This window comes from Raphanus sativus, chromosome 2 (genome assembly GCF_000801105.2).
Source record: "Raphanus sativus cultivar WK10039 chromosome 2, ASM80110v3, whole genome shotgun sequence".
Classification (NCBI taxonomy): Eukaryota; Viridiplantae; Streptophyta; class Magnoliopsida; order Brassicales; family Brassicaceae; genus Raphanus; species Raphanus sativus.
In genome coordinates, this window is record NC_079512.1 from 1,946,166 (window position 1) to 1,974,165 (window position 28,000).

General features: G+C 33.3%; 3 protein-coding genes and 1 long non-coding RNA gene across 4 annotated transcripts; 3 read left to right on the forward strand and 1 right to left on the reverse strand.

Annotated features, from left to right (window-relative positions):
• Nucleotides 1-354: 354 nt before the first annotated feature.
• LOC108842313 (L-ascorbate oxidase homolog) lies at nt 355-4,359 on the forward strand. The gene is made up of 8 exons (XM_018615181.2): nt 355-618; nt 705-814; nt 2,052-2,322; nt 2,511-2,610; nt 2,967-3,312; nt 3,414-3,779; nt 3,856-3,934; nt 4,004-4,359. The coding sequence occupies exons 1-8, from the start codon at nt 478-480 to the stop codon at nt 4,214-4,216; spliced, it is 1,626 nt and encodes a 541-aa protein (XP_018470683.1). The 5' UTR covers nt 355-477; the 3' UTR covers nt 4,217-4,359.
• Nucleotides 4,360-4,392: 33 nt separating this feature from the next.
• LOC108831010 (uncharacterized) lies at nt 4,393-7,575 on the reverse strand. The gene is made up of 9 exons (XM_056999275.1): nt 7,424-7,575; nt 7,165-7,393; nt 7,023-7,093; nt 6,786-6,948; nt 6,123-6,716; nt 5,194-5,714; nt 4,985-5,120; nt 4,795-4,908; nt 4,393-4,714 (listed from the first exon to the last, which is right to left on the reverse strand). Exons 1-9 carry the CDS (start codon nt 7,543-7,545, stop codon nt 4,649-4,651), a joined length of 2,016 nt encoding a protein of 671 aa, XP_056855255.1. The 5' UTR covers nt 7,546-7,575; the 3' UTR covers nt 4,393-4,648.
• Nucleotides 7,576-23,819: 16,244 nt separating this feature from the next.
• On the forward strand, nt 23,820-24,585 carry LOC130498863 (uncharacterized). The gene is made up of 3 exons (XR_008937857.1): nt 23,820-24,233; nt 24,303-24,356; nt 24,449-24,585. It is a non-coding gene; the product is annotated as an uncharacterized LOC130498863 (long non-coding RNA).
• A 2,076-nt stretch (nt 24,586-26,661) lies between these two features.
• LOC108840045 (24-methylenesterol C-methyltransferase 3) lies at nt 26,662-27,993 on the forward strand. Its single transcript, XM_018612859.2, has one exon. It carries the CDS (start codon nt 26,750-26,752, stop codon nt 27,827-27,829), a length of 1,080 nt encoding a protein of 359 aa, XP_018468361.2. The 5' UTR covers nt 26,662-26,749; the 3' UTR covers nt 27,830-27,993.
• The last annotated feature ends 7 nt before the right edge of the window (nt 27,994-28,000 follow it).

Below are 28,000 nucleotides of genomic sequence, written 5' to 3' on the forward strand. Positions count from 1 at the left end.
AGAATAGTTAATTATACTGACGATTGAAAAGAAGAAAAATCCAATACTGTTAATCAGTCACCCATTGTTTGCCAAAAAACAATTCAATTGTTAATCCATCACCGAAATATTACCACAAATAATCAGTTGTCCTAATGATTATTTCTCATTTTTCTTTTAAAATTAATGTTTTTAGGGCAAAAACCATATGTAAATGGCCAATTTGCTTAGCCATTCCCCATGTGGATTGTAGGTGACAAATACATATTTCAAAGCAACACCGAGTAGCTCGTGGGTCCAGCCACCGACACTGACCTTTGTTTTCTTCTCTTGTATTCATTCCCTCTATTTATCATCTCTCTCCACAGCTTGCTCTTTACTGTCAACTCTTATTAATACGTGCCGTCTCATCTCTACATTTCTCTAGTGTTAGAGACTTTTAGAGAAATAGAGACAACGCCAAAAATACCTTTCTTCATTCATCCGCTTCCACCAAAAATGGCGGCCAATGCCTCATTCGCCACCGCATTAACCATAATTTTTTCCCTTCTCTTTGCCGTCACGGCGGAAGATCCGTACAGATTCTTTAACTGGAACGTCACATACGGTGACATCTACCCACTCGGCGTTCGTCAACAGGTACTAAACCAAGATCGGTCTCGTAGAAGATAAATTTCCGGTTTGTTTTTTTTCCTTCAAGTTCCGGTTTTTCTTTTCTGGTTCAGGGTATTCTGATCGACGGGAAGTTTCCCGGACCGGACATTCACTCCGTTACTAATGACAATCTCGTCATCAACGTTTTCAATAACCTCGACGAACCTTTCCTCCTTTCATGGTAAGTCGTTTTACAAATGTGTAACCTTTTTTTTGTAACACTAAATTCACTAATGAAAGATAAATGGCCTCAGGCACAAGTGTGAACCTTTTTTCTGTTACAAGTGTGTAACCACAATATAATTTTAGTTTAACTCAATAGTTAGGTACCCTTTAACATTGAAGTCTGTCTCTGTCGATTGATAATAGTTACTAGACCTAGTCGCCTAGTAGTATACGTTGCTTGTGAATAGTATTTTACTTTCTTACTTTTTTATTTGTGACGTAAAAATAAAAAACGTACATAAAAAACAATCAAGTACGTAGAATTTTTTGTTTTGGCCACTTTCATGTCGGACTTAGTCAGGAAATAACTATTTACTCACATATGACAGGATTAGTTGCGGTGATTGGGGTTAAATTTAATTAAAGCACATTATAAAATAATTTATGATTTATGCTTTTACTATGCATGGGGTGATAGTGGTACAGTGACTTGCACTATGTTATCAAACATTTACATGTGGGGGAATGGTCCACCACCTTACCAAACTATATTAGCTGTATTCAATTTTATGCAAACTTTTTTAGGGTAGGGGTACGATCATCAATTCAGAATACTTTTGGGGTAAAAACTAAATGATAACATTTTTAATTATGCTTTTACGCATGAGGTGATAATGCACGGTAACTATTGATTGCACTATATTTTCAAGATATTTACGCATGGGGAAATGGTCCACCGCCTTACCAAACTAGTAGCTGTATTCAAGTTTATGCAAAACTTTAACTTTGGTAGGGGGCAAGATTAATAATTCAGAATACTTTTGGGATAAAAACCAATATTTTGAAAATGGTACCATTTATAACTATGCTCTCATGCATGTGGTGATAATAATTAATATATTGACTATTCTCCACTATATTTTCAAAACATTTACTTTTGGGGAACCACCTTACCAAACTAATGGTATTTAAATTTATGCAAACTTTTCAGGGTGGGGTTATAAGCTCAGCAATTCAGAGTACTTTTTAAAATGATAATAACATTTATAATTATGCACTATGGGGTGATTAATACAGTGACTATTGCACTATGTTTTCAAAACATTTACATGTGGGGTAAATTGTCCACCACCTTACCAAACTATATTGGCTGTATTCAATTTTATGCACATTTTTCAGTAGTGGGCTAGATTAAGAATTGATAATGGTGTTGGGGGTAAAGTCTGATAATTTGAAAATAATAATGATTACAGGAATGGGGTCCAGCAGAGGAGGAACTCGTACGTGGACGGAGTGTACGGAACGACATGCCCAATACCACCGGGGAAGAACTACACTTACATGCTTCAGGTGAAGGATCAGATCGGAAGTTTCTACTACTTCCCTTCTCTCGCTTTCCACAAAGCCGCTGGTGGATTCGGTGGCATCCGTATCCTCAGCCGTCCTAGAATCCCCGTCCCTTTCCCTGATCCCGCCGGAGATTACACTGTTCTTATCGGAGACTGGTACAAGTCCAATCACACGGTAAGGGTTTTAAGGCGTTCTGAGTATACTTGAAGGACAAGTAACCCTGTTTCAAGATTCTGATTTTTAGACTGTTTTTTTAAATGTTAACTTCCCCAAACCGGGAATTGGAATTGGTTTACAAAAAAGATAACCAAGGAAAAATTGAACCGGATATATTAATTATGTGTGTTTTCTCGTTTCTGTAGGATTTGAAGGCAAAGCTTGATAGTGGCAGGAAGCTTCCTTTACCAGATGGTATCCTCATCAATGGCCGTGGAACTGGTGCCACTCTCAATGTTGAACAAGGTTTATCCCCTTTCTGCTTTTTTGTTTGTTTTTGATCTGATAGCTACTTTTTATGTGTTAGATTTTCAGTTTGGTTTGGTTTGGTTTGGTTTTAGATTTTTGAGTATAAAACTATCAAGTTATTCGTGTTTTTTTTTGGTAATTCGAGTTGTTTAAATAAAATACAAGAAAATTCATATAGTATTAATTTTGTGGATAAAAATATTTGGATAACTCGTTTTTTTGGGTAATGGGATAATACTATTAGATATTTAGGATATATATATTTGGTAAGATTCCGTGGCTGCATACAGTATTTTCTTATAGCTGTGACTATTGTCCACTTTACTGATTAACTTATAATTTGAGCTCTTCAGGTAAGACATACAGGCTGAGAATATCCAACATAGGGTTACAACACTCACTCAACTTCCGCATTCAAAACCACAAAATGAAAGTGGTCGAAGTCGAAGGGACTCACACTCTTCAGACTACCTTCTCTTCTCTAGACGTTCACGTTGGTCAGTCTTACTCAGTCCTTGTGACTGCTGACCAGCCTGCACATGACTATTACGTGGTGGTCTCTTCTCGGTTCACCTCCACTGTCCTCACCACCACTGGTGTTCTCCGTTACAGCGGCTCTTCCGGTGGTGTCTCTGGTCCTATCCCTGGTGGACCAACCATTCAGATCGACTGGTCCTTGAACCAGGCTCGAGCCATCAGGTACCTTTCTTAAAAAAATAATAATAAAAAATAAAATAAAATAAAAATAAAAACCTGATTCTTGGTGTTTTGTCTGATTCTGTTATGTTCTTGTCTTTTAGGACTAATCTTACAGCGAGTGGACCAAGGCCTAACCCACAAGGATCATACCACTACGGTATGATAAACACCACAAGAACCATCAGACTTGCTAGCGCTGCCGGTCAGGTCAACGGGAAGCAAAGATACGCCGTGAACAGCGTATCGTTTAAGCCAGCAGACACTCCTCTGAAACTCGCTGACTTCTTCAAGATCGATGGTGTCTACAGAGTTGGAAGCATACAGAGCCAACCCACTGGTGGTGGAATATACCTAGACACGTCTGTTATGCAAGCAGACTACAGAACCTTTGTGGAGATCGTTTTCGAGAACCCTGAGAATATAGTCCAGAGCTGGCATCTAGATGGTTACTCTTTTTGGGTTGTTGGGTAAGTGTATCCACACACAGTGAGCAATAAAAATAATAATAAAAAAACAACATGCTAACGTGGTCTTGTGATATAGAATGGACGGTGGTAAATGGAGTCCTGCTAGTAGAAACGAGTACAATCTACGCGATGCATTAGCTCGCTGCACCGTTCAGGTAAACTCACAGCAAAAGCTGATGCATGTTTTTTGACAAATGTGAATTAATATACTATTAATCTAACAGGTATATCCGAGTTCATGGACGGCTATATACATAGCACTAGACAACGTAGGGATGTGGAACCTAAGATCCGAGTTTTGGGCAAGGCAGTACTTAGGACAACAGTTCTATTTACGTGTCTACACAACTTCCACTTCTCTCAGAGATGAATTCCCAATCCCTAAGAACGCTCTTCTATGTGGTAGAGCTAGCGGTCGTAGCACCAGACCGTTTTAGAGCTAAGGAGATGGTCAATTAAACCAGCTGATTCAGTTTGTAACGATCTCAGCTCGAGGTCTCAATTGTTATTCTTTTTAAAAATAATATCTAGAGTGAAACTTTATTCTATATATAGTTATATAGTTCTGTTGTGAGTCTTATATTGACGTAGTGTTACAGTTTGCTATTATATGAATCTTCAGTTAACAAATAACAACTCAAAAACACTATTTGAACAGTGCAACATACACATCAAATGTTCAAAGTTGAGTTATGACTAAGCTTCACTAGTTACATTTAAATGTAAGGGCTACCGTACATAATACATAACATTTTGAAGACGATTGATGTTATGTTTGTATCGTAACTAATACAAAGTCCTTGTCTTGGACACAACAAATTTGGGAAAGATATTTGGTCCTGCTTGTAGGTAAGGAGTACCTACTTTTTTTACTCGGTCCATGAAGCATTCACCACCTTTGCCATGAAGGAATACCGATCCGCCGCTTCATCAATCTGTTCAACATCTCAAAATCAGACAGCCATAATGTTTTAATGTAATGTAAATCATAAAGAAAAGAGAATTTTATCATTACAATCTTTTGGGTTGGGCGACCAGCTCCATGACCAGCCTTAACTTCTATGCGACCAATTATGGGGTTTGTCTGTGGACTATGCTCTAAGCTTGTGCACAGCACGTGCTGCATCGTCTGCAGATATAAGCGAGTTTACCGATAAGGAGTCAAAAATCAAATATATACAATAAAAAAAAGTGTGAAAACGGACCGCAAGTAACTTCAAAGAGTGAAGTGGCACAACTCTGTCATCGTGATCAGCTGTCAGCAACATGGTTGATGGGTACTGAACAAAACTATCGGATTGCTCCTCCCATGGTCTCTTCACATTGTGCAGAGGCGAGTACCTTTTTACAATTCACATCCAAATTATCAGCACTGGAAACAATGTAACACAACATTAAATATAAACAGACTCACTTTATCAGCCAATGAAACTCCTCTTCAGTCTCGGAGCAACCATAGTCAGAAGTCCACGCATGGCCTATGGTGAACTTGTGAAACCGTAGCATATCCATAACACCCACGTGAGCCAAAGCACAACCAAAAAGGTCTGGTCTCTGGTTTATACAAGCACCGATCAGGAGTCCACCATTACTCCCACCTTCGACACAAAGCTTACTCGGTTGCGTATAACCAGCGGAGACGAGATACTCTGCTCCAGCTATGAAGTCATCGAAGCAGTTCTGCTTCTTGGCAAGCGAACCAGCTTTGTGCCATTCCTCACCGTACTCCCCACCACCACGAATGTTCGCAAAGCAGAAAACAACACCTAGATGCTTGCTGAGCACGATGCGACTCGCGCTGAAAGATGGTGTTATACTTATGTTGAAACCACCGTATGCGTACAGCAAACATGGGTGTGATCCATCTAGGTTGATACCCTTTTTGGCCACGATAAACATTGGTATCTTTGTTCCATCCTTGCTCGGATAAAAGACCTATAAAGAGGAAAGCAAAAGCAACTTTATTATACGCAAAGAAAAAATAAGTATGAATGCAAAAGGACAATTCTATAAGTAAATGCATTGTTCAAAAAATATCTAGACGGTATTTAGACTTCTAATAAAAGAATAGTGTCTAAGCTAATTATTTGGAGTCTAGACGTTAATGAATTATTAGTATATTTTTGTGTATCTTATATTTATATTTCATATTATAAATTTATTTGTGGTTAATCAGAAAATTACTTTGAAAAAATATTTAAAAATTGGATAAACAAAAAAGAAACAAAATTGGAGGAAAAAAAGTCATTACTATGAAAATGAATATAATTAAATTACTTGAAGTAATGTTTTAAGAACACTGAGTACTGACAAAAGAAAAAGAACATTGAGTAAAAGTGTTACCTGAGTAGCTTGAAATGCTTCCCTGTCAAATCCTGGCACAGCAACCTCCCTAAACACCTTAACTTCAGGAGATCCACTAGCTAAGTCACACTTGTAAATCACACCGGGAGTGAGGTAGCTAGTAAAGCTAAAGAAGAAGGCACTATCCTTGCGCCGAGCAGTAACATCAGATACAGAACCAATATCTACATCTAACTGGTGAAGCAAAGAACCAGATTCCAGGTCCCTGATATGAAGAACGTGCTTCACATCGCTCATATAGCAAACGACCAGTTGATTCCCATTGACCACACACGCTGATTCCAAAACATCCTTCTCGTGTTCTTCAACAACATCAGTCCAACTAGTTGGTTCCTTTAGATCAACTCGGACTAGTTTATACTTAGGAGCGTCTTTATTCGTCAAGAAAGTGAACATAGTCTCATCATTTGAAATCACAACATACTGTGCGTCGAATGTATCAACAAGCTTGATGAATGGAAGGAAACTGCTGCTTCCTCTGAAACTCTCAAGACCTCCTGAAAGCGAAGAGAGATCACAGTAGTATAACTTGTTGACAGGGTCACAACCCTCTCCAGTGCTCATGACTAGATACTGCACGAAAGAAACAAAATGATGAAAATTTAAATAACTAATTAACAACATAACAACTGGTTACGTTACCTTCCCATCGTCGGTGACTCCAGCTCCGAACATATACTTGGGATTCTCACGATCTCTCCAGCACAAGATATCTTGAGACTGATCTGTCCCAAGGAAATGGTAGTACAGCTCATGATAAAGATTCGAATTCGTCTCGGTGCCAGCATCGATACCCTCTCCATCCCTGGAGATCAAAAGAGCAGAGCAGCTAATTATAAGCTAAGTCTTCTTCTTCTTCAAACACATGTATGGACTTACTTGGGTGCAGGGTAACGACCGTAGAAAAAACCTTTACTATCGTGCGTCCATGTGATCCCACTGAACTTAACCTGTTTCAAACAAAAGGAATCATGAAGTATAAATTTATAAAACCAGTGACCAGGTGTACTAATGACCATACCCATGATAAAGTATCAGGCTCCACTTTCTTATCATCGATCTTGATCACGTTAATCGTCACCCAGTCGCTACCGCTCGAGCTAAGACCATAGGCCAAGTACTTAGCATCCTCGCTTATACTAAACGTGTTTAGTGACACTGTTCCATCTTCACTGAGAGTGTTGGGATCGAGCAAGACCTCAGGCTCAGCTTCTAGATCATCCTGTATATACAGCACACTGTGAGCTTGTAGACCTCAGGCTCAGCTTCTAGGTTTATACGGAGGAAGAAGAGAAGAAGATTGACGTCGTAATGTATTTATACGGAGGCGGAAACGGAGTGTTGGGACGGTTACAAACGCGAAAATCTGGGAACGCGCGTTGACTGCAAAGGCTGTGAGCATTGGTCTTTCTCTCTACCTTTTCTTCTGGTATTCTATCCTCTTCACGACGACTTTTTATATGTTTTCGACATTTTTTTTATATAAAAAATACGGGAAAATGGCTTATTCTCCTACGAACTAGTTGTTCCTGGCTTTTTCACACACGAACTTTTAAGTCATGCCAAAAACCACACGAACAACGAAAATATTGTTTATTCCCTTATGAACTAATTATTTCCAGCTTTTCTACAACACAAATTTTTAAACTTTGCCAAAAACCATATGAACTACGCTATTTTTTTAATTACATACACAAACTATCAATTTTAAGCTAATTTCCCTAAAATCATAATTGTGTTATTCAAACATTAACTTAGTTTATGACAGGTGGATAGCCGGTTTAATTTGGGTTGATAAAAAAAGATAATACATCATTTTATTCTTTTTCTCTTTTTGTCAACTGCTATTTTTTTTCAAAAATCGTTTTACTCTTCATCATCAATTGAAAATAAAATTTATTATTTTGTAGAAAATTAAATATTTTACATGATGCATAAAGAAAGAAGAGCAGTAATTACTAGTTACCAATCCGCTATGTTGCTGCTCTTCTTTCTTTATGCATCATGTAAAATATTTAATTTTCTACAAAATAATAAATTTTATTTTTAATTGATGATGAAGATTAAAACGATTTTTGAAGAAAAATAGCAGTTGACAAAAAAAGAAAAAAATAAAATGATGTATTATCTTTTTTTATCAATCCAAATTAAACCGGCTATACACCTATAATAAACTAAGTTAATGTTTGAATAACACAATTTACGATTTTAGGGGAATTAGCTTAAAATTGATAGTTTGTGTATGTAATTCAAAAAATAGCGTAGTTCATGTGGTTTTTGGCAAAATTTAAAAATTTGTATGTGAAAAAGCTGGAAATAATTAGTTCATAAGAGAATAAGCAATATTTCCGTTCTTCGTGTGGTTTTGGCATGACTTAAAAATTCGTGTGTGAAAAAACCGGGAACAACTAGTTCGTAGGGGAATAAGCCATTTTCCCTAAAAAATACACATATATTATTACTATGTACTAGAATCTGAGGCCCATATTAGACTTCAGTCCTCTATATAAAAAAGCCCAGTCACCTCTCATTTTTCTTTCCACGAGTTTCAAAAATGTACTATTACGCAGTTTTGCAGAAGATTAATCATTCGCAAACTATAGACTCCCCACATCGAAAGTAATTAATGTGGACTAGTTTTTATAATTATATTACCCTATATTCAATCCGTAGAAACCGTTGGCACACATCAAAATGTCATACACCATATGTATCTACTCTCAGTCATGGAAGGTCATGTATATATCATTAGCATGATTTATTTTGTCTACGTTAAAATACGAAATTTAAAATACTGACAATGTAAAACATATTGCTTTCACCTATGCGTCATATACAACAGCGAGCTTCTTGGTAAATCTAATGCAAGTATATTTGCGAGAAGGTTTGAGACTATGGAAAGCATAATTAATCAAAATCGCTGACAAAAAAGAATTAATCACTTAACATTGTTACCAGAAAAAAAACAATATAGACACAAAGATGACAATTGAAGATAGAAATGTATGAAAAAAGTAGGGAAGTATAACGATAATGATAATCTATTTTGAAGTAAGTTATATTACTACCAAACATTTCCTAGTCTATATTTGAGAAGTGATTTGCCACATGTCTTCTCTACAATCTTTTTCACAAAAAAATTATGACGTGGCTATTAAGATTGACGACATGTCATATGGTTAAATATGACATGGACAATTACATTTAATGATGATATATATTTTTGGAAATCTTTTTAGAATATGACAATAACTCATATATTATATTTAATATTGATTTATATTTTTGGTAAACTTTATAGAATATGGTAGTAACTCATAAATCATCACTAAAATAAATATATTCAAAATTTAATTTTGAAATATTATATAATTTTATTTTTATAATTATAAAATTTTAATTATCTAAATTTTTCTGAATTAAAAAAAAATCGTAATATCATTAGTTTCTTTAGATATCTACAAATTATATAAATATTATTTAGTATATTTAAAATTGAATTTCGAAATATTATATAATTTTACTTTTATAATTCTAAAATTTTTTATTATCTAAAATTTTCTGAATTTAAAAAAAATCGTAATATCATTAGTTTCTTTTAGATATCTACAAATTATATAAATATTATTTAGTTTTAATTTTTGATAACTATACAATTTTATATGATTTTTTAGTAATTTTGTACAAGTTGATTTAATACATTTAACCAAATGAAATAAATATTTTTTTAATCTAAGATTTTAGCTTTATGTATATCATATATATTCTTAAATATAATTTAAAAAAAAATCTCTTAATTTTATGCTTAATTAATGATATTTATATTAATTATTGGTCAAAAATAAAATATATAATATTAATAAATTACATTTTAGAATATAAAATTTAACTTTTAAAAAAATTCATTCACTACACATGATGCATGAAAACACGTAGATTAATAATTGTGACATGGCTATTAAAATTGATGACATGTCTTATAGATTAATATGACATGAACAATTATATTTAATGTTAATTTATATTTTTGGTAAACTTTTTAAAATATGGGAATAACTCATATATTACATTTATTGTCAATTTATATTTTTGGACTTTTTAAAAATATGGTAATAACTCATAAATCATCACTAAAATAAATATATTAAACTATGGCATTTCAAATTTCGAAATATCATTTAAATTAAAAATATTTCAAAATATATACATATTTTCAGAAAATTACAAATATTAAATCATAAAATCAAATTAAATCGTAAAATCATTAGTTTCTTATATATATATCTACATATTTTATAAATATTGTTTAATTTTAACTTTTGACAATTATGCAATTTACATATTTATTAAATATATTTAATTAAAATAAATAGATAGAAAAATCTACCTAAGATTATAATTTTAAATATATACATGTACATTCTTAAATATAATTCAAAATAAACAAAACTGTTTTTATCTTAATTTTAATGTTCAATTAAATCAAATGTATATTAAAATATTGATAAGAAAAAAGAAAATTTATAATATTAATAAAAAATTAAATATAATTTATATTTATTTATTAAAAAATATTTTAAAATTCTTTTACTGCACATGGTGCAGGAAAACACCTAATATAGTAAAAAAAACTCATTAGAATGTTAGGATTTGTTTAGGTAAAAAGATTCATTGAATTCCATTAAAATCCATCCTAACTGAATTTCTAGTGACATCTAAAAAATATTGAATAACAAAGTTTTTTAGTGGATTTAAATTCTGTCTTCCAAATACCCAATTCAATAACACTAGATTGAGGTCTAAAATTAGATTCCATTCAATTCTATTAAATTACCATATTCAATAACACCTCATATTATCACAAAAATATTGATTCCTGCAATTTTACATTCCAACTTCAGCAAAAAAAAAACATCACAATAACTAAGAAAAATAGCCATTTTGAGGTTAATTAAACTTGATTTTTCTCCAATTATGTTATCAGATTGAACACTATCATCACATATTATAGGCTTATAGCAACATGCAATTGTACACATAAACACAAGTAACCACTTTCTATGTACACATGGATTCAAACTTCAATAAAACAAAACATCATAATAACATTGTGTGGGCTTCAAAAAAAAACATAAAAGTAGAGTAAAAACTCTTCTTTTCCATTACCATATTCTGCTGTGATTTCAATCTAGCTGTACCTATTTTTCAGTAATGGGTCCTTTTTCTTTATGAATAATATTACCTTTCCTAGATGATGTACACGTACCCAACGCCACCACTACTTCAAAATCGCACACTGGTCAACGCCACTGAAAGTTAAAAGATGTTAAGTTTTTTTGTACAATCAAATGTGATCAATCTAAGAAAACCACCAACAGATTAGAGTCTTAACCAAGGAAAGCAACAAAACTTCAGAGAGATCAATCAAAGCGAAGGAGACAGGAAATGTCAACTAATGACTGACTAGAAATTCACAATTACATATAATAAGGTTGAGTAGATTCGAGATAATGAAATAATACCATATTTTTCAAACTTCGATCTTAGTGTTCATCAAGTGATCTGGATCACCATAAGCCTCACATCTTGTATACATCAAATCATGAGGGGTTTTACAAAGAAACCCTAACAGATCTCTATTGGCAGTATGCCCACCTCCACTCACAAACACAAAGGTTGATACACAATTATAGAGAGAGGAGGTGGACAGAATGCCAAAGATATCTGTAAGAAACTCTTTTGTCAAACCCACATGATCAAAGCTTTCCTCTCTTTCCTTTCCGTTGTATGTAATCAGGAGAGGTACACAATAAGGAGGAAAGGTTTTATTTTCACTAAAAGGAAAAAAGATTGTCATACACAAGAAAAGAACAAAAAAGGCGAGAACCTACAAAGAGAACAATAGATGTGAGAAGCGAAAGATGGGGAAGGGTGAGAATATTTATGAGGTTGTGAAGGAGGCAGATGGGTTTCTCTTAATGATGGTGATGTACAGTTGTTCTAGCAGGAAATTTATGAACCAAGTATTAGAAAAAAAAAACGAAACCCTAGATTATGATGTCACAAAAGCTACGGAGTAGATGTAACAAAAATCTTCTCGAAAGCTGGAATTTTGCTGATATATTTAGATCAAATGAAAGACTGAAAGAATGATCTATTTAAAGATTCGGATTCGAAAAGACATAAGATCTAACTACTTTTTTATTTGAGGTTTGAAGTTTACTTTTCTCATGGTTGTTTCTTTAACAGATGTCAAAAGAAATTCAACGGGGTTCTCTTACCGTTCGGTTTCCCTTTTAATACCTTTTTTCTGACCACAAATTAAACGGCTCCATTTCTAATTGACTTTTATGCTTAACTTTGGTCCGTTTATACTTGACAACTGTATATTAATTCTAATGATATTGAACTGAATAGAGTTATTAGTTCTATTGCAAACTGTGTAACGAACATATTTTTAACTTTGTAATGGAACTTCAGAATCGTGTACATATAAATAGTTATTGGTTAACAGCTATAAAATGTAGACTTTACCTTAAGGCTTAATCTATCAGATCAGAAAATTAAATCAGTAACGTAGAATACTTTTCACATAAAATGGTTATAGCTAACTGTTTTTCTAACTTGTCCCTAAGATACAAAAATGTTACGATCATAAATTTAAGTCACGACTTTTTGAAGCTGTGTTGTTCGTCGATTGATATTTTTTTTATTTGAACACTGATGTGTCAATGAGAATAAACGTTTAGTGCTCGAACTCATTGAGTCCCAATATTTAAATGGTAGTTGGATCCATAACAACCATTGATTATACTCACACATTGGGTGATAGAAGGTTTTTTTTTTATTATTCGATACATGGTCCGACGTACAAGCTTGGTATTTATCTCCCCAGCTCCAAATTTTTAAGATGTCTTGGACACATTACTACACGTACAAATTATTTTGAAGCTAGTAAGAAGTAGTGATAGATAGATAAAGAGAGTTTGTTTGGTTTTCAAAACATTTTGAAATCTATATAGATTGTTTCGTTTTAAAAACCCCGTACGTCGAAAAAGAGAACCAAAGAAACACGAAAAGAAAAACAATTTGTTTTGTTTTTTGCATCGAGAAATATTTGTTTTACAAGTACTATAGTAGTATATTGTTGAGAATCATGTAAAATTTTCATTGTCTGACTTATATTCATGTGCGGCAACTTCCAACTGATGGGTCCATCTATTCCTCCACCATTGAGTGGATTGCAGAATCCAAGGTAATGTAAATGAAATGTAACACAAAAGTTCAGGAAAAAAATATAAGTTCTACCTTTTGACCTAGCAATTAACCATAAAACGCTAGAAATTCCACGAAGTATCTCTTAAGCATAAGGTCCCTTTGTTAAAAAAAAAGCATAAGGTCCCAAAAAAACGAATAATGTCCGTCCCTATTGTTTTCATATTTCAAATGACAAATAGCAAAATGCAAGTAAATTGACATTCGTTTATATAATCATATTTCCCTTCTGTCGATTGATACGTCGCACTCATCACTCCCACAACCTGCAAAGTCTCATTTATTCCTTTGTGACAATTTGTCTTGAAATCTTTATCTTTCTTTCTTACTGTATTTTAATCACTGGTAGTATTTTCTTTATAAACGGAACAAACTCCAATAAAAATGGACTTTCATTATTATCAGTAGTGTGGATGAGAAAACAAATGCATGCCTTGCGTCATTAATTGCAACACCTCATAATTCTCCCCATTATTTATTGCCTCAAAATCTACCACTCCCATCCAACTTTCTCTACATTAAACTCTACAACATTTTACTAATTTTCAGTCCACCATTTTAAGAGCATCTCCAAAAGAATTTTTTATGTTAGAGTTTTCAAAACTTTAAATTTAAAATTTTAATGTGTTCTTATCTAAAAGGAAAATTTTAAATATAACTTCAAAATTATTTATATTTTACACTATGATCCCTATATTTGTTATAATTAATATAAATCCATAAAACTTATAAATAACTAGCATATATAAAAATATCACATTAATATTAATTAATAAAATCTTACGGTAAATATATAAATTATAAATATAAATACATAACTAAATATTAAACTACAAGAAAAGACACTATATTTTGAAGTTTACAAAACTTCATATTTGAAGTTCAAAAATGTTTTTAAACTTCATATTTAAAGTCTAAAGATGTTTTTAAACCTTAAAACTTTATTTTAAGGTTTATATTTAGTTTTATGTGTAAACTAAAATTTATGAAAACAAATATGAAATATTATAAGATATGATTTTTTTAAAAGATTAAAATGATAAACAACAAAATATCTAAGAATCATAAAAATGTAATATGTAATTGTAAAGACCAAAATGCAAATAAAAATTGTGAAACTTCAAATTTGAAGTTTTGAATAGTGACACTCTATATTTGAAGTTTCACTACTAAAAAATTCAAATTTGAAATTCTGAAGTTTGTTTTTTGGAAACAAAAAACTTCAAATATGAAATTATAGAATGTCTTTTGGAAATGATCTAATATCATACACTATACACTATACCATAATGATTCAGTTACTTCGACTTTATTTACTTCTTTGAGTTATGTAAATAAGTCTTATACATATGTTTTTTACCAAAACAAAACGAAAACCATCATACATATGTCCATGTCTAATTACTAACACTACTATAAATTATCTATTAATAGTATACATTCTGTTTTACTATTTCAGTTTCAGAAAATAGAATTCAGAGATAAAAGTTTTCTTTACACAGGTAGAATTTTTATGTGTTCTACAAATTCTGTATTGTTTAATAATAGTAACTTGTGATTTAAAAAAATAACTAATTTCTGAATTATTATTGATGAAACTTTATCAAAACAACCATCACATAAATTAACATTTATGATACAAGTTCAATTTGCTTATTAATATGATTATACATTTGAAAAAATATTTTATAGAACGAATTAGTATTTATTTTGGATGTAAGGATGCAACAACTTGTTCAAATTCCCTTTAGTAACATATAGTCTTAATATTCTGTATATATTATAATTTGATGTAATTTATAGAAAAATTGTATGATAGAAAGTAAAGTTTTATATTGTAAATTATAATTTTCTATCAAAATGCTTTTCTCTCAAAATGCTTTTATTATAATTTGTAAGAATTAAGAAAAATTAATAACAACATTAAAATATAATTAGTGGTATGACTGGGACGGATCCTGATATTTAGAAAATTTAGAGTATCCGGATTTAGATTGGGATTCGTCGGATCTGGAGATTTAGTATTCGGATCTCGATTTAGGGTTTCTGGATCTTCGTCTATATATCATACTATCCGTGGATTCGATTCAGTTTTGATGGATCCTTGATTTTACTATCCGGACCTAAAAATTATGATATCTAGATTCGATTCAGTTTTGATGGATCCTTGATTTTACTATTCAAATTCGGATCCGGATTCTTAAGATATCTTAATTTCATAAAGGATCCGTATTCGGATAATAACTTTCAGACCTAATTAGTGGTTAAATTTAATGAGTTTCGGTGATCGTGGAATTTAATTTAATACGCTGACAAAACAGGTTTCGTATTTAATGATGTTTGTTTGAGTTTGACTTCGAAGAATAAAAACCAGAAAAAGAAAAAAAGAAACGTAGGGTTTGTCGGATTGTGAAAATGTCAGTGATATGATTGAAATTATTTAAGAATTAGCTTGAAACAATTACATTGAGAGGCAGTTTTAAGTTTTTTATAACACATTAAGGTAGTTTTCACTACCAGAACACTTTTTTCTAACTTTCTTCCTTCTTCGTTATGTTTACTAGTTGAGACCAAAACAAATTGTAAGTAGTAGGTCCTACGTTTTCTCTCTCCTAATTTTCTTCTTTTTCAACATTAATTTTTTTTTTTTACAAATCAAAAAGACATTGATTTTTTATAGATCGATGATGAACACTATGCCTACCGTTGATTTCTCAAGCTTTCTGTCGTGGTCTGATATGTGCCACTAGCACGGACAACGGGGCTCTTTGTCAATTTATGTGTCGCTGCTGCATTTTGTTCGTCTCCATCGTGCTCTGCAACTCGGTCGTCATTCTCAGCTTATCTCCGGCTCATTTGTTGCTCAACGGCAATTATCATCCGCCGCATCTCCATCGATCTCGTCGCATTCTCCACTTTTCAACTCGCCTCAAACTCTCAAGTCGAAGCTCTCCTCCTCAACGATTGAAACCGACACGAAGATTATATCCACCGCAATCAAATCTCTAAGCCACCGTGAGAGCACCGTCCAAATCATCTCCTCCGCTGATATGCTCTCCTCCTCTTCCGCAACCACTAGCGAACCACACTGAAGCTTATTCCAGATCAATTTCCGTTAAAGTTGCAATCATTGAACATAATTTATCCAATTTTCCTTTTATTATATTTTGATCCTTTAACTTTTGACTAATTTTCCCAAGACAGTTTCTGTCTTTTTATTACAGGAAAAGGCAGTTTGGTGGAGTGAGGTAGTTTAGGTGTAAAATGACTTAAAATGCCCCTAACTAAAGCTTAACTGTCGCGACTTTCATCCTTTTTTCTAGTTGGGTTTCATAACTGTTTTTTTTTCAAATTTCGAAAAGGTGGTGGACCCGATGCAACTATTAACTGGTTTTAATTTTTTTGCGGTTTTGCTATACCTTCAATTAATGGGACTTTCACCATTATTTTTGTTTGGGGAAACCAAGGTTTTTAGGGGGAAACGCGAGAGGGAGAATTTGGGTGAGCAAATCGTAGTTACCTCCGGTGGCAAATACAGACGGCGGCGTAGTAGTTCGTTCGAAAATGGCAAGAACTCGTAGCATCCGGAACAAACAGCAAGGTTAGTTGACTATTTTTTAATTCTAGATAGCGAGACTCGTCCGAGTATTGTTTGATTTAGGGTTTGTTTGTTTGATTTACGGGTTGTAGATGAAGAGGATTCCGATGTAGAGGATGTGAAAGCTCTGTTCCCCAGTGTCTCTTTGCATAACGCGGAGAGTGCAGGTTTGACAGTGACGGATGTGCGTAACGCGGAGCATGATGCCGAGGTAAAGCTTTCTTCTCTAGTTGGTGTACAATATTATGTAGTTGTATTTTGGAATTTTCTATTGTTCCGATATTACACAGATAGACGTCCACATGTACAAGATGTTTTGTTTGTCCTTCTAACAGAGTTCCTGGACACAAACAATTTACTTGCGTTTTTGTACATGTGGACGCAATTTAATGTACACCGGTTTATGTTGCTGTTTGAAGGAAGTCCGTGGACGTTGATTTATTATACACTAGTATAATGTCCCCGTGCATGTTTGAAATGGTTATAGTTAGGCTTTGTGTACGTGTGGACGCTCTTTATTGTACACAAGTATGCCATTTTTGTTGTACACTAGTACATTTGCGATATCTATTTTTTGTTTAACACGCAACTGTTTCTCGCAGCTGCTAGTGGAGTCAATGATGGAGGTTAGTGGTGACCGCGAAGAAAGGTGGGGTGTCTGGGACGAAGATAGGTACGACAAGCAAGTGGAAAATATGCTTAGGCTTCTGGGTGAAAGGCATGGGTTTTCGAAGAGCGATTGGGGTGGTGGTAATGTTAGGTTGATGCTGTTTGTATTTAAGGAAGGGGGAACTAAGACGAAGAGAAAAGTGGATGATGTCGAGTTAAGCGACGTCGAACCTGAACCTAAACAGCAGCGGATGAGTGAGTTTTACGAGCATGAAGCCGCAAAATTTGGGGAGAGTCAAGGGCATATGGAGATACAGATGGAAGAGATGAGATTGGAGATAAAGAACCTCAAATCTATAACTGAGAAGCAGGGGAGGTTTCTGGAGAAGATGAAGAGTATACTGAAGGGAAGAAGCGGTTTGTACACGCGATCAGCATATGTTGTCCACATGGACAACCACGTTGTGTCCACTAAACCAACCACTGGCCGTCCCAGCCACGATGTGATAACACTTGTTAAGTGAACATGTGTACACTTATTAATTGTACATGTGCACACATACATGAATGATATAGCTAGTCTAAGGTGGACAGTCGTTGTACACATGGACATACCCAATTGTATATATGTAGGTACTAAATTCAATAAAGATAGTATACCGTGTGTACAAACATTCAATGTCTGTGTTGACAAGATGTAGTGTCCACCACAACGATCAATAGCTATTCGAGTTTATATGTGAGAACATTTATTATGTCTATATGCACAAGATGTATTGTCCACAGCAACATCATTAGCTTATCTCTCTTAACTGTGAGAACATATTATGTGAACATGTACAAAGTTATGTTATCCAGCATAAACAATAATGAGCTAATCGAGCTTAGAGGTAAGAACACGTATTAGTTGTACGAGTGGACACCTGTTAATTGTACATGTGTAAGAGCCTATGTCCATGTGGACAAGTTGTTCTGTCCAACTCAACGATCAATAACTATTCGAGTTTATATTTGAGAACACTTATTATGTCCATATGTACACGTAGTATTATCCACAGAAACAATCATTAGCTTATATCTCTTGACCGTGAGAACGCTTATCAGTTGTCCACGTGTAAATATCTAAATTTTGATGAACATATCATGTCCACATGTACAACGTTGTGTTATCCAGCACAACAATCATGAGCTAATCGAGATTAGAAGCAAGAACACGTATTAGTTGTACATGTGTAAACTTGATAATTGTACATGTGCACACATACATGAATGGTATAGCTAGTTCCTGGTCCACAATTTGTCGTTGTACACATGGACATACCCAATTGTATATATGTAGATAATAAACTCAGTACATATAGTATACAGTGGGTACAAACTCAGTACAGATAGTATGTAGATAACAAACATATCATGTCCACAGGGACAATGTTGTGTTATCGAGCACAACAATCATGAGCTAATCGAGCTTAGAAGTAAGAACGCGTATTAGTTGTACATGTGTACACTTGTTAATTGTACATGTGGGAGAACAAAGGTCTTCAGGATGTAGAGGGCTGTTCCGTGGAGGAGGGTGAAGAGGTAAGTCTTGCTGGAGTTCTTCTTCGTAAAATAAGGAAAAGCTAGGCATTTCGGAGGAGGAGGAAGAAGTAGTGTTGCGAAAGGTGTGGAAGTTTGGTTTGATAGGTTAGTTAGGCGTGAAAAAGATTGGAGGTTTCTCAGCTGCTGCTAACGGTTGGTCTTTGTCTTCTTGGTTGTCAAAGGTGACAAAAAGGTTAATATTTTCGTGCAAAGCTAGGTGCTGAAAAAAGTATGAAACGGCTCCGTCGTTGGTGAGTAGTACCGGCGGCGTTGTAAGCCCGGTGGCGAACTCTTTGTGGTTTGGAGGCCAGTAACTCAACACAGGTGTCGGAGGCGGGTGAGTGAACGTGAAGAACTCTTTCACGGCATTGTTTTGTAGTTTAATCAAGGACATGCCAGCACGGGCAGAACAATCCGTGAAATCTTCTTTTGGTCGATTACGAACTCCCAAAGGGACTCGACGGAAGTCCATTCTCCAGGGATGACCATGCAATGGCCCGATATCATAGGCTGCAAAAATCAAATGAGAAGAGGAGTGAGGATCGTTTTGAGGTGACGAAGTAAAGGATGCGCGAGAACAAACCTGAATCTAGAAGAAGAACGTCCAAGAGAATGAAATGTATTTCAGTACAATTGTTTCTTGACAGAAGGAGGAAGATAACAAAAGCTCAAAAGATGCAGTGAGATAATTAAACACAGAAAATCTGAGGCGTCCGTGAGTGGTTTAGATGAAGTAATCTGATGGTAGGAAATTGGTAGATATAAGTCTTGTCACAAAATTGAAGAAATAATCTAGACCATCCATCTTAATAAAGATGAGTGGTTGAGACAAGTTTCTGCTAAAATAATATATTTAATTAGGGAATGAGTTAGCTCTTTAGTTACTATTGTGACCAGCTCGTTAGGACAAAGTGGAAGCTGTTACAATAAACTGTCTAGGTAGCAACAAGTGCTTTATTTTGTAATTAAAAACTAAGAACTGCCCCGTGGTGTAAATAATTCAATTAGCTTTCACATTTTACTTCCAGAACATTAGCATGCTATTAATGTTTTTTTTTTGAACTTCATGCTATCGATGTTTCTTTAAATTGAAATCATGCTATCGATGTTGTTTTTTTTTTTTTGACAAAGGGCTTTGCTATCGATGTTGTTCAAAAAAAAAAAAATCATGCTATCGATGTTATGTTCAAATATATACACAGAGATAAATTAAAATTCGTTTTTCACTTATCTAACAGTTACAAATATGAACAAGAAAATGTTATTCACGCCCTTTTTATTGAATCATCGAGGGAAAACATTATTATGTTTTCAGATTTAAGGGATGAAAATGCTCGACTGTAAAAAGGTCAACACTTTTGCTTCACTTTTAGAAAGCTTTTTTATTTTATTTTCCACTCCATCATTCTCTTATTTAGAGCATCCTGATCAGTGAATTCATGGGGAGTTTTACAAAAAAAAAAAAAAAAATTTTTTTAACTGTTTAATTTTTTTAAACTGATTAACATTTTTTTAAATAAAAAAGTAAATAATAATCAAATCAACCGCGGACCTCCACGTGTTATGGAACCCGTGAAATAGTGATGATACATGTTCAGTAGAAAAAACTCGCGGGAAAGAAGTTCAAAAAGTTTGCTTTTTTAATATATTTTTTTGGAAATTATATAAACCTCCCATTTGAACTTTCAGTGGAAGTACTCTTAGGAGGATGTATTCAATTTAACATTTGATGTGATTTTTTTAATGGAGTTTTAGATGATTTTAATAAGTTGCAGAGATTTAAGTGATTTTTGTTAAAGTACTCTAGAATATCACTTAAAACCATGGGATTTGAGTTTTAATTTTTTTAACTAAGAAACTCCATCCAAACACCCTAAAATCACCTCAAAACTTTAAAACTCCACAACTTAAAATATTTTCAATAACAGTAGATTTCATAGTACTTTACGAAATGTCAAGTTCAATAACAGTGGATTTTAAATGAGTTTTTAAAATTCATGTTTGAATAACAGTAGATTTGTCATTTTAATACAAATCACCTAAAACTTTCGGTTGAATACACCCCCTTTAATCTTTAGACTTCCAGAAAACGAAGGGATTTGCCACTATATTCCTCATCAGTTAATTTCATTAGAGTTGAGTAACTTAGAGCATGATTGTTGTAGTTTTTGTTTTAGTTTTTGGTTTTTGTTTTTCTAAAAATTATATTTTTGCGAATCAAGTTTTAACTTTTTTTTTGTAAAAGACATCTGATATGCCAATCAATTTTTTTAACAAATAGATTCCCTAAAATTTAGGGAAACTAATATTTCAAAATTTTAATCAATTTGCGAATAAAAGCCAAAAACTAATTTTGTGGGTTTTGAATACAAAAACGAATTTTGTTCTATTTTTGTTACAGTACTATATTTTAATTAATTAATAGCTGAATAAATAATATTTTTATAAAGATAAATAATCCATACATTTAAACATTATTGTTAAATAAATTATTTGTTTTTAAAAACTGTAAATAAATATAGAAAATTTTAGTATCAAATGTAAACAATTATTTATTAATTTTATAAATAAAATTAATGAATAATTTTAATAATTATTAAACACACTAAACAACAACAATATATTATATTAATTTGAAAATAGCCATTCAAGTTTTAAAAAATGAAAAACTTTTGATGTAATAAAATTTATAAATAGTTTCGAAATTTCAAAATATTAATTTTTAAAATATATAAACATACTTATAATATGGGTGTTGACAAAAAACAACAAAAACTTAAATCATATTCGAAAAATTAAGGGGTTTATTTGCACATATTTTTAGAACTAGTTTTGTTATACACGATATCTGCATGAATTCAAATGTTAGGTGGATTTTTTCTATCATATCACTGGTATGGACATATAACAAAAAAACTGTACACATGCACATGTATTCTATACACAGATATAGAAATTACATATTATAACATATATTTTTTCCTTTTTATTTTAATTGTCGTTTTATGTTTATGTGCATCCATTATACTATTTTAGAGTCAAAAATATACTATTTTAGTGTAAGTTCAACACTAAAAATATATTATTTATAACCACAATACTGAATCTCTTATTAATTCTTTTAATTATGATACTATTAAATTGTAAGTTTTTATTATCTAATATTTACAATATAACTAATTATTATTATTTAATATTTACAATATAATTAGTATTGATTATATAGTTATGTTGCATTAAAACAATCATAATATTTTACTTTTACAACAAATATTTACTATTTCAATATATGATAATGTTTAAATAATTTTATATATATGATATTTTATCATAAATATCTAATTTACTATTTATATCTATCTATTTATTTCATCATTTTATTATTAATTTAGTAATATTTTATTTATAAAATAAATATTATTTAGACTGGTGAATAATAGCATAAAATAAATATTATTTAGACTGGTGAATAATAGCACACTGAATTTATTGTAATACTATTCATTCACATAAAATAGTATGGTTTTAGTTTTGAGTTGGAAAAGTTTTATGTGAAAACTATATTAAAATATAATTTTAGTGTTGGATTAGAAATGACCTTAGTCTTATTAGTATTTTTCAGAAATAAGCAGTTCTCACAGCTGTAAGCTTTTTTTTTTGGATTTTTAGTTTTCTGTTTCGATTTTCTTTTATTTTGGTATGATTTTCTTTTATTTTTGTCAGTGAGCTTTTATTTGTTATATATTACCATTGGATTCAAAGATTCACACATGCAACCCAAAGGACGACTTAAACACCCCACGAAGCCCAAACTTGGCTTGTATTAAGAGAAATGTGTGGAACTGTGCTATTTTTCGTTTTTAAATAAAAACTTTGTAGAAACGAAGTTTCAAAAATAAATTGTAAAAACTATTAATTTTAAACCTGCAGATACGATCTTTTTTTTTTTACTATTTTCTTTTTAAAAAAAAAAAATATTTTTACTATATTTTCTGATGATAAAGTTCTTAGTTGGAACACATTATTTCGATCATGTACGGTGTACCTTATAAACTTTGCGTTTAATGTTTTCCAATTGAAGAAACACATGATGATATACCAAATACGAATTCTTTTAAAAGTTATCTATTGTTTAGTAAATGATTAACAATGTATAATTTCGAGTACATAAAATATATGTGGATTTATCCGTTTTTGTTATTTTTCTCCTAATAAATCCGATCTTACACAATATTATTTACGTTTTACGTTTTCCGTTTTCGAGATTATCTAAAAAGAAAAAAAACTGAAAACACCAAAACAATATATTTAAAAGTTAATAAAAGTTATAATATATGTTAGTTTTTTACCAGAAAAATAGATAAGTTAAATTTAGGAGTAAAACTTAGGTTTAGTCCTATCAACTTGCGTCATTTACTATAAGTACATAGATATTTATTTCAAATGAAAGGAACACAAAACAGCTCATATAACTAATCAATGAATAGTCACAAATATACAAGTATACTTATCCTAACATGGACAAGATTTGGGTATATGTGAAGACTCCATAGCCGAATTGAGGACACCATGTAGTCGACTTGCAGACCATGTAGACTATAAAATTCTAAGAATCAAACAAGAGCCAACCCGTTTCTATCGTCCGCTTCTTGGGACAAGCTTTTGAATTAGCAAGTTTCCACTTGAAATTTTCAAGTTCAGAGTTGTTTTTCTGCATCATTTGTTCAACTGTCACAATCCACACAATAAGGCGTTTCTTTAGTGAATTTTAGCAGAAGCTATGCAAACACAAGCATGAAACATGATAAATTTGTCAGTCCTGATGGCAAAATAAGCATTTGCATATCGCAGTGCAAGACATGACACCACCTTATCTTTTGGTTCTTAGATATAAGACCTAATAAATATTTATCAAACTTGTCCTTGTGTTACTTTGAAGTAAGTTTCTCGATCATGTCTCACACGACAAGACGGCTTGGGACATTTTGTCATCACTTGAGGAAAATTGTTGAAGGTTGTGATATAAGGTAACTAATATGTCATGACTCATGTAGTTGGGTAAAAGGAATGACTAACAACAGATACAATTTTATTAGGTTGAAATGAGGCAAAGCATACTTCTCAGCCATCACATTTTGAAACAACAAAAGGTATTATCTCCAATGTTTTAATATGTCAATAGTTCTCAAACTCTCTCATCAGATCCTCATATGATTCATCGTAAAATTTACCAACACTCCAGGGTTATTAAAGAAGCAAAACGCCTGCTTACATTCCGCTTATAGAGAGGACAACTTAAACTTTTACAATACCATCCTTATCCTTGCAACTCATTATCGGTTTCTTGATAATATTTTAGTAGTATTTAAGAAGTAAATTATGCTAAAAGATTTGGGTAAGCAACTTCATTATTTTGCTCCTTCATTGCAAATCTCTTATTTTTGGTTGCTTCAAGTAGTTGTTGTTGAAACCATACGAAGCCATCCAGAACCCATCTTCTGGATATCCGTCGGACGTTACAAGCTCCACCTTACTGAATCTGACCGGAGTGAAAAGCTGAAGCTAGAGAAGCGTTACCAAGATGTAGCATGTGGGCCCTAATTATAACGAAGAAAGAAGAGATCTTTTTGTTTGATCTCATCATTCAAAATCTGAGAATTAATCTCTGCAGAAGATAATCAGATTCTATACCAAAAGGAACGCAAACCCAGTACAGAGATAGTAAAACGAAATTGAAGATTGATGATACCGACGATAATTCACACTGGCGAAGAAGAACAGAGGAAAGATGAGAAAGAGAAGGATGCGTGTCCCTTTAGCGTCTGTCTCTTCCTTTGCTTAATTAAGCAACATTGCTTCTCTTAAAAGGTAATTTCCATTTATTTTTAATCATAATTAACATAAGCAACTTTGATTAGCAACCGGGATAAAGATGCTCTTGTTGCTTGTATGTCTTTTTCCTTGAGTAACCACTTACAAGGGTCTTGTTTAGTTATCCAACCACTACTGACTACTTTCAACTATTAATTTGAATTCGACTCTATGTTTATCCACTCGTGTAATTTGTAACCTAATGAACGGTTTGAAACTCAAACCATTTTAAACACAGTTGTCATATCTTGTGTGGTTAGATTTCTAATTAATATACAATGGAAACAACTTGGAAAGCATCGTATTTCTCATGTAATGTATCATTTTCTCTTTTTATTAAAAAATATAAATCACGGTAGCTTGAATCATTTTTTTTTTGTCAAACGAATCATTTTCATTTATTTCTCAAATGTATGATTGTATGAAACATTGTTTCGACGAGCGTTAAGCCTTTCATTACAGGCTTCTGATCGAATATAACAGCTGGAGATCCGACTCGTATGTGCATTATAGTCTACAGTTGGAATGACTTGAGTAGATTAATATCAAATTCATAAGATGTTAATATAATTAGACCAATCTTTAACGAACTTGTCCTCCCTAATGAATTAAATAGGTCGGGTGCGCAAAAAGAGCACGTGGCCAGTGTAAAAAATGAAGCCGTAGTGTGGAGCGATCAAAGATTCCTCTCGACATACAGGCAGATTGCATAACACAGTCATGTGACATGATCATCTGAGTCATGTGGTATTACCGATCTACCACAAATAATAATTTAATTAAAGCAATAATTGGATAGTCCAAGAACAACAGCTGCTAAAACATTACTTTAAAAAAAAAAAACAGCTGCCAAAACATTATTTAATTCTATGAGCTCACGGATCCTGGACCAGTATAACGATGGAGCTTACTATGTTATTGGAGTTAATTATTTTATCAAAATAAACACGACTTCTCCACAACTAACGTCCTGATTAACGTGGAAAGAGTGAAGTGCCTGTAGCCTGTAGCTTAAGATTACATAAGATTATCTCAGACTTTTAGGTCGAGAGGAAAAATGATCTCCTCTCGTCTCATGTAGTCATCCATATCTATTAATCAACGAATCTATACATAACTTGAGTCCTTAACCTAACAATGTGCATTAGTATTGTTGTCATGTCATTGTTCATACTCAAATATGATATTGTGCTGATGAATATTTTGCAAACGATAAAAAGCATGATACTTGAATACATTTCAAAGGAGATCCACCTAAATGAAAAAAATAATTTGTTTTATTTTGTTATATTGGCAGATTTTAAAATTAATTTCAAAGTTATTTATGTTAAGTCACCTTATCAATTTAATATTAATAAACTTGATTTAAATATTTTTTGGTTCAATTCAATACTAGTTTTAATTACATTTATTAGCATATGATTATAAATTCTAAAATTGTTTATTTTGGATCAGATCGGCTCTATAATTAATTGGGGGTAAACATCCTACACACTAGTAGTAGTGGACCACTAATTAGTAATTTCAGTTATCTTATTTCCTAAAACCGATTATTTCTTTACCTATTCTGCACATAAAAAGCCACTAACCCCGTTTGATAATTAAAGAGTCGTAAACTCAACGTCTCTCTTAGTCTTCTCCTCCTCTCTCTCTCCCTCCCTCTTAAAGAAAAATGGACAATGTGGCGCTATACTGCACCGCCGCCCTCGTCGCCGGCGGCATCTACTGGTTCATATGCATCCTAGGTCCAGCAGAGAGAAAGGGAAAACGAGCCTCGGATCTCTCCGGAGGCTCAATCTCCGCCGAGAACGTCAAAGACAACTACAACCAATACTGGTCGTTCTTCCGCAAACCAAAGGAGATCGAAAGCTCCGAGAAAGTCCCTGACTTCGTGGACACGTTCTACAACCTCGTCACCGACATCTACGAGTGGGGATGGGGACAGTCTTTCCACTTCTCCCCTTCCATCCCGGGAAAATCCGACAAGGAAGCCACGAGGATCCACGAAGAGATGGCCGTTGACCTCATCAAAGTCAAACCGGGACAGAAGATCCTCGACGCTGGATGTGGCGTCGGTGGGCCCATGAGAGCCATCGCGGCTCACTCGAAGGCCCATGTTGTCGGGATCACCATCAACGACTACCAAGTCAAACGAGCGAAAGAACACAACAAGAAAGCTGGTTTGGACTCTCTATGCGACGTCGTTTGCGGTAACTTTTTAGAGATGCCGTTCGGTGAGAACACGTTCGATGGTGCTTACTCTATAGAAGCGACGTGTCACGCTCCCAAGCTAGAAGAAGTGTACGCGGAGATCTTTAGGGTGATGAAACCAGGTTCTTTATACGTTTCGTACGAGTGGGTCACCACGGATAAGTACAATGACGATGATCAAGAACACAAGGAGGTTATTCAAGGGATCGAGAGAGGAGATGCACTTCCCGGTTTGAGAAGCTACGCTGATATCGCTGCGACGGCTAAGAAAGTAGGGTTTGAGATTGTGGACGAGAGAGATTTGGCTATGCCTCCGGCGAAACCGTGGTGGAGCAGGCTTAAGATGGGTCGTGTTGCGTATTGGAGAAACCATGTTGTGGTTGTGGTTCTGTCTGCTATTGGGGTTGCACCTAAAGGAACCGTTGATGTTCATGAGATGTTGTTTAAGACTGCTGATTATTTGACTAGAGGTGGTGAGACTGGAATCTTCTCGCCCATGCATATGATCCTCTGTAGAAAACCAGAGAAAGCTTCTGAATGATGAGAGAATCTTTTCTTCTTGTTCTTGTTCTTGTTTTTTTTTTTTTGGAATTCGAAATTTCATGTTTAACAATTGAAGAATCTTTTTTTAGTATCCTACTTGTATCACTTTGATGTTCGTGTACCCTTATATTTTTTTTAATTTGATTTGTTTTAACTTTTTAATTGATGT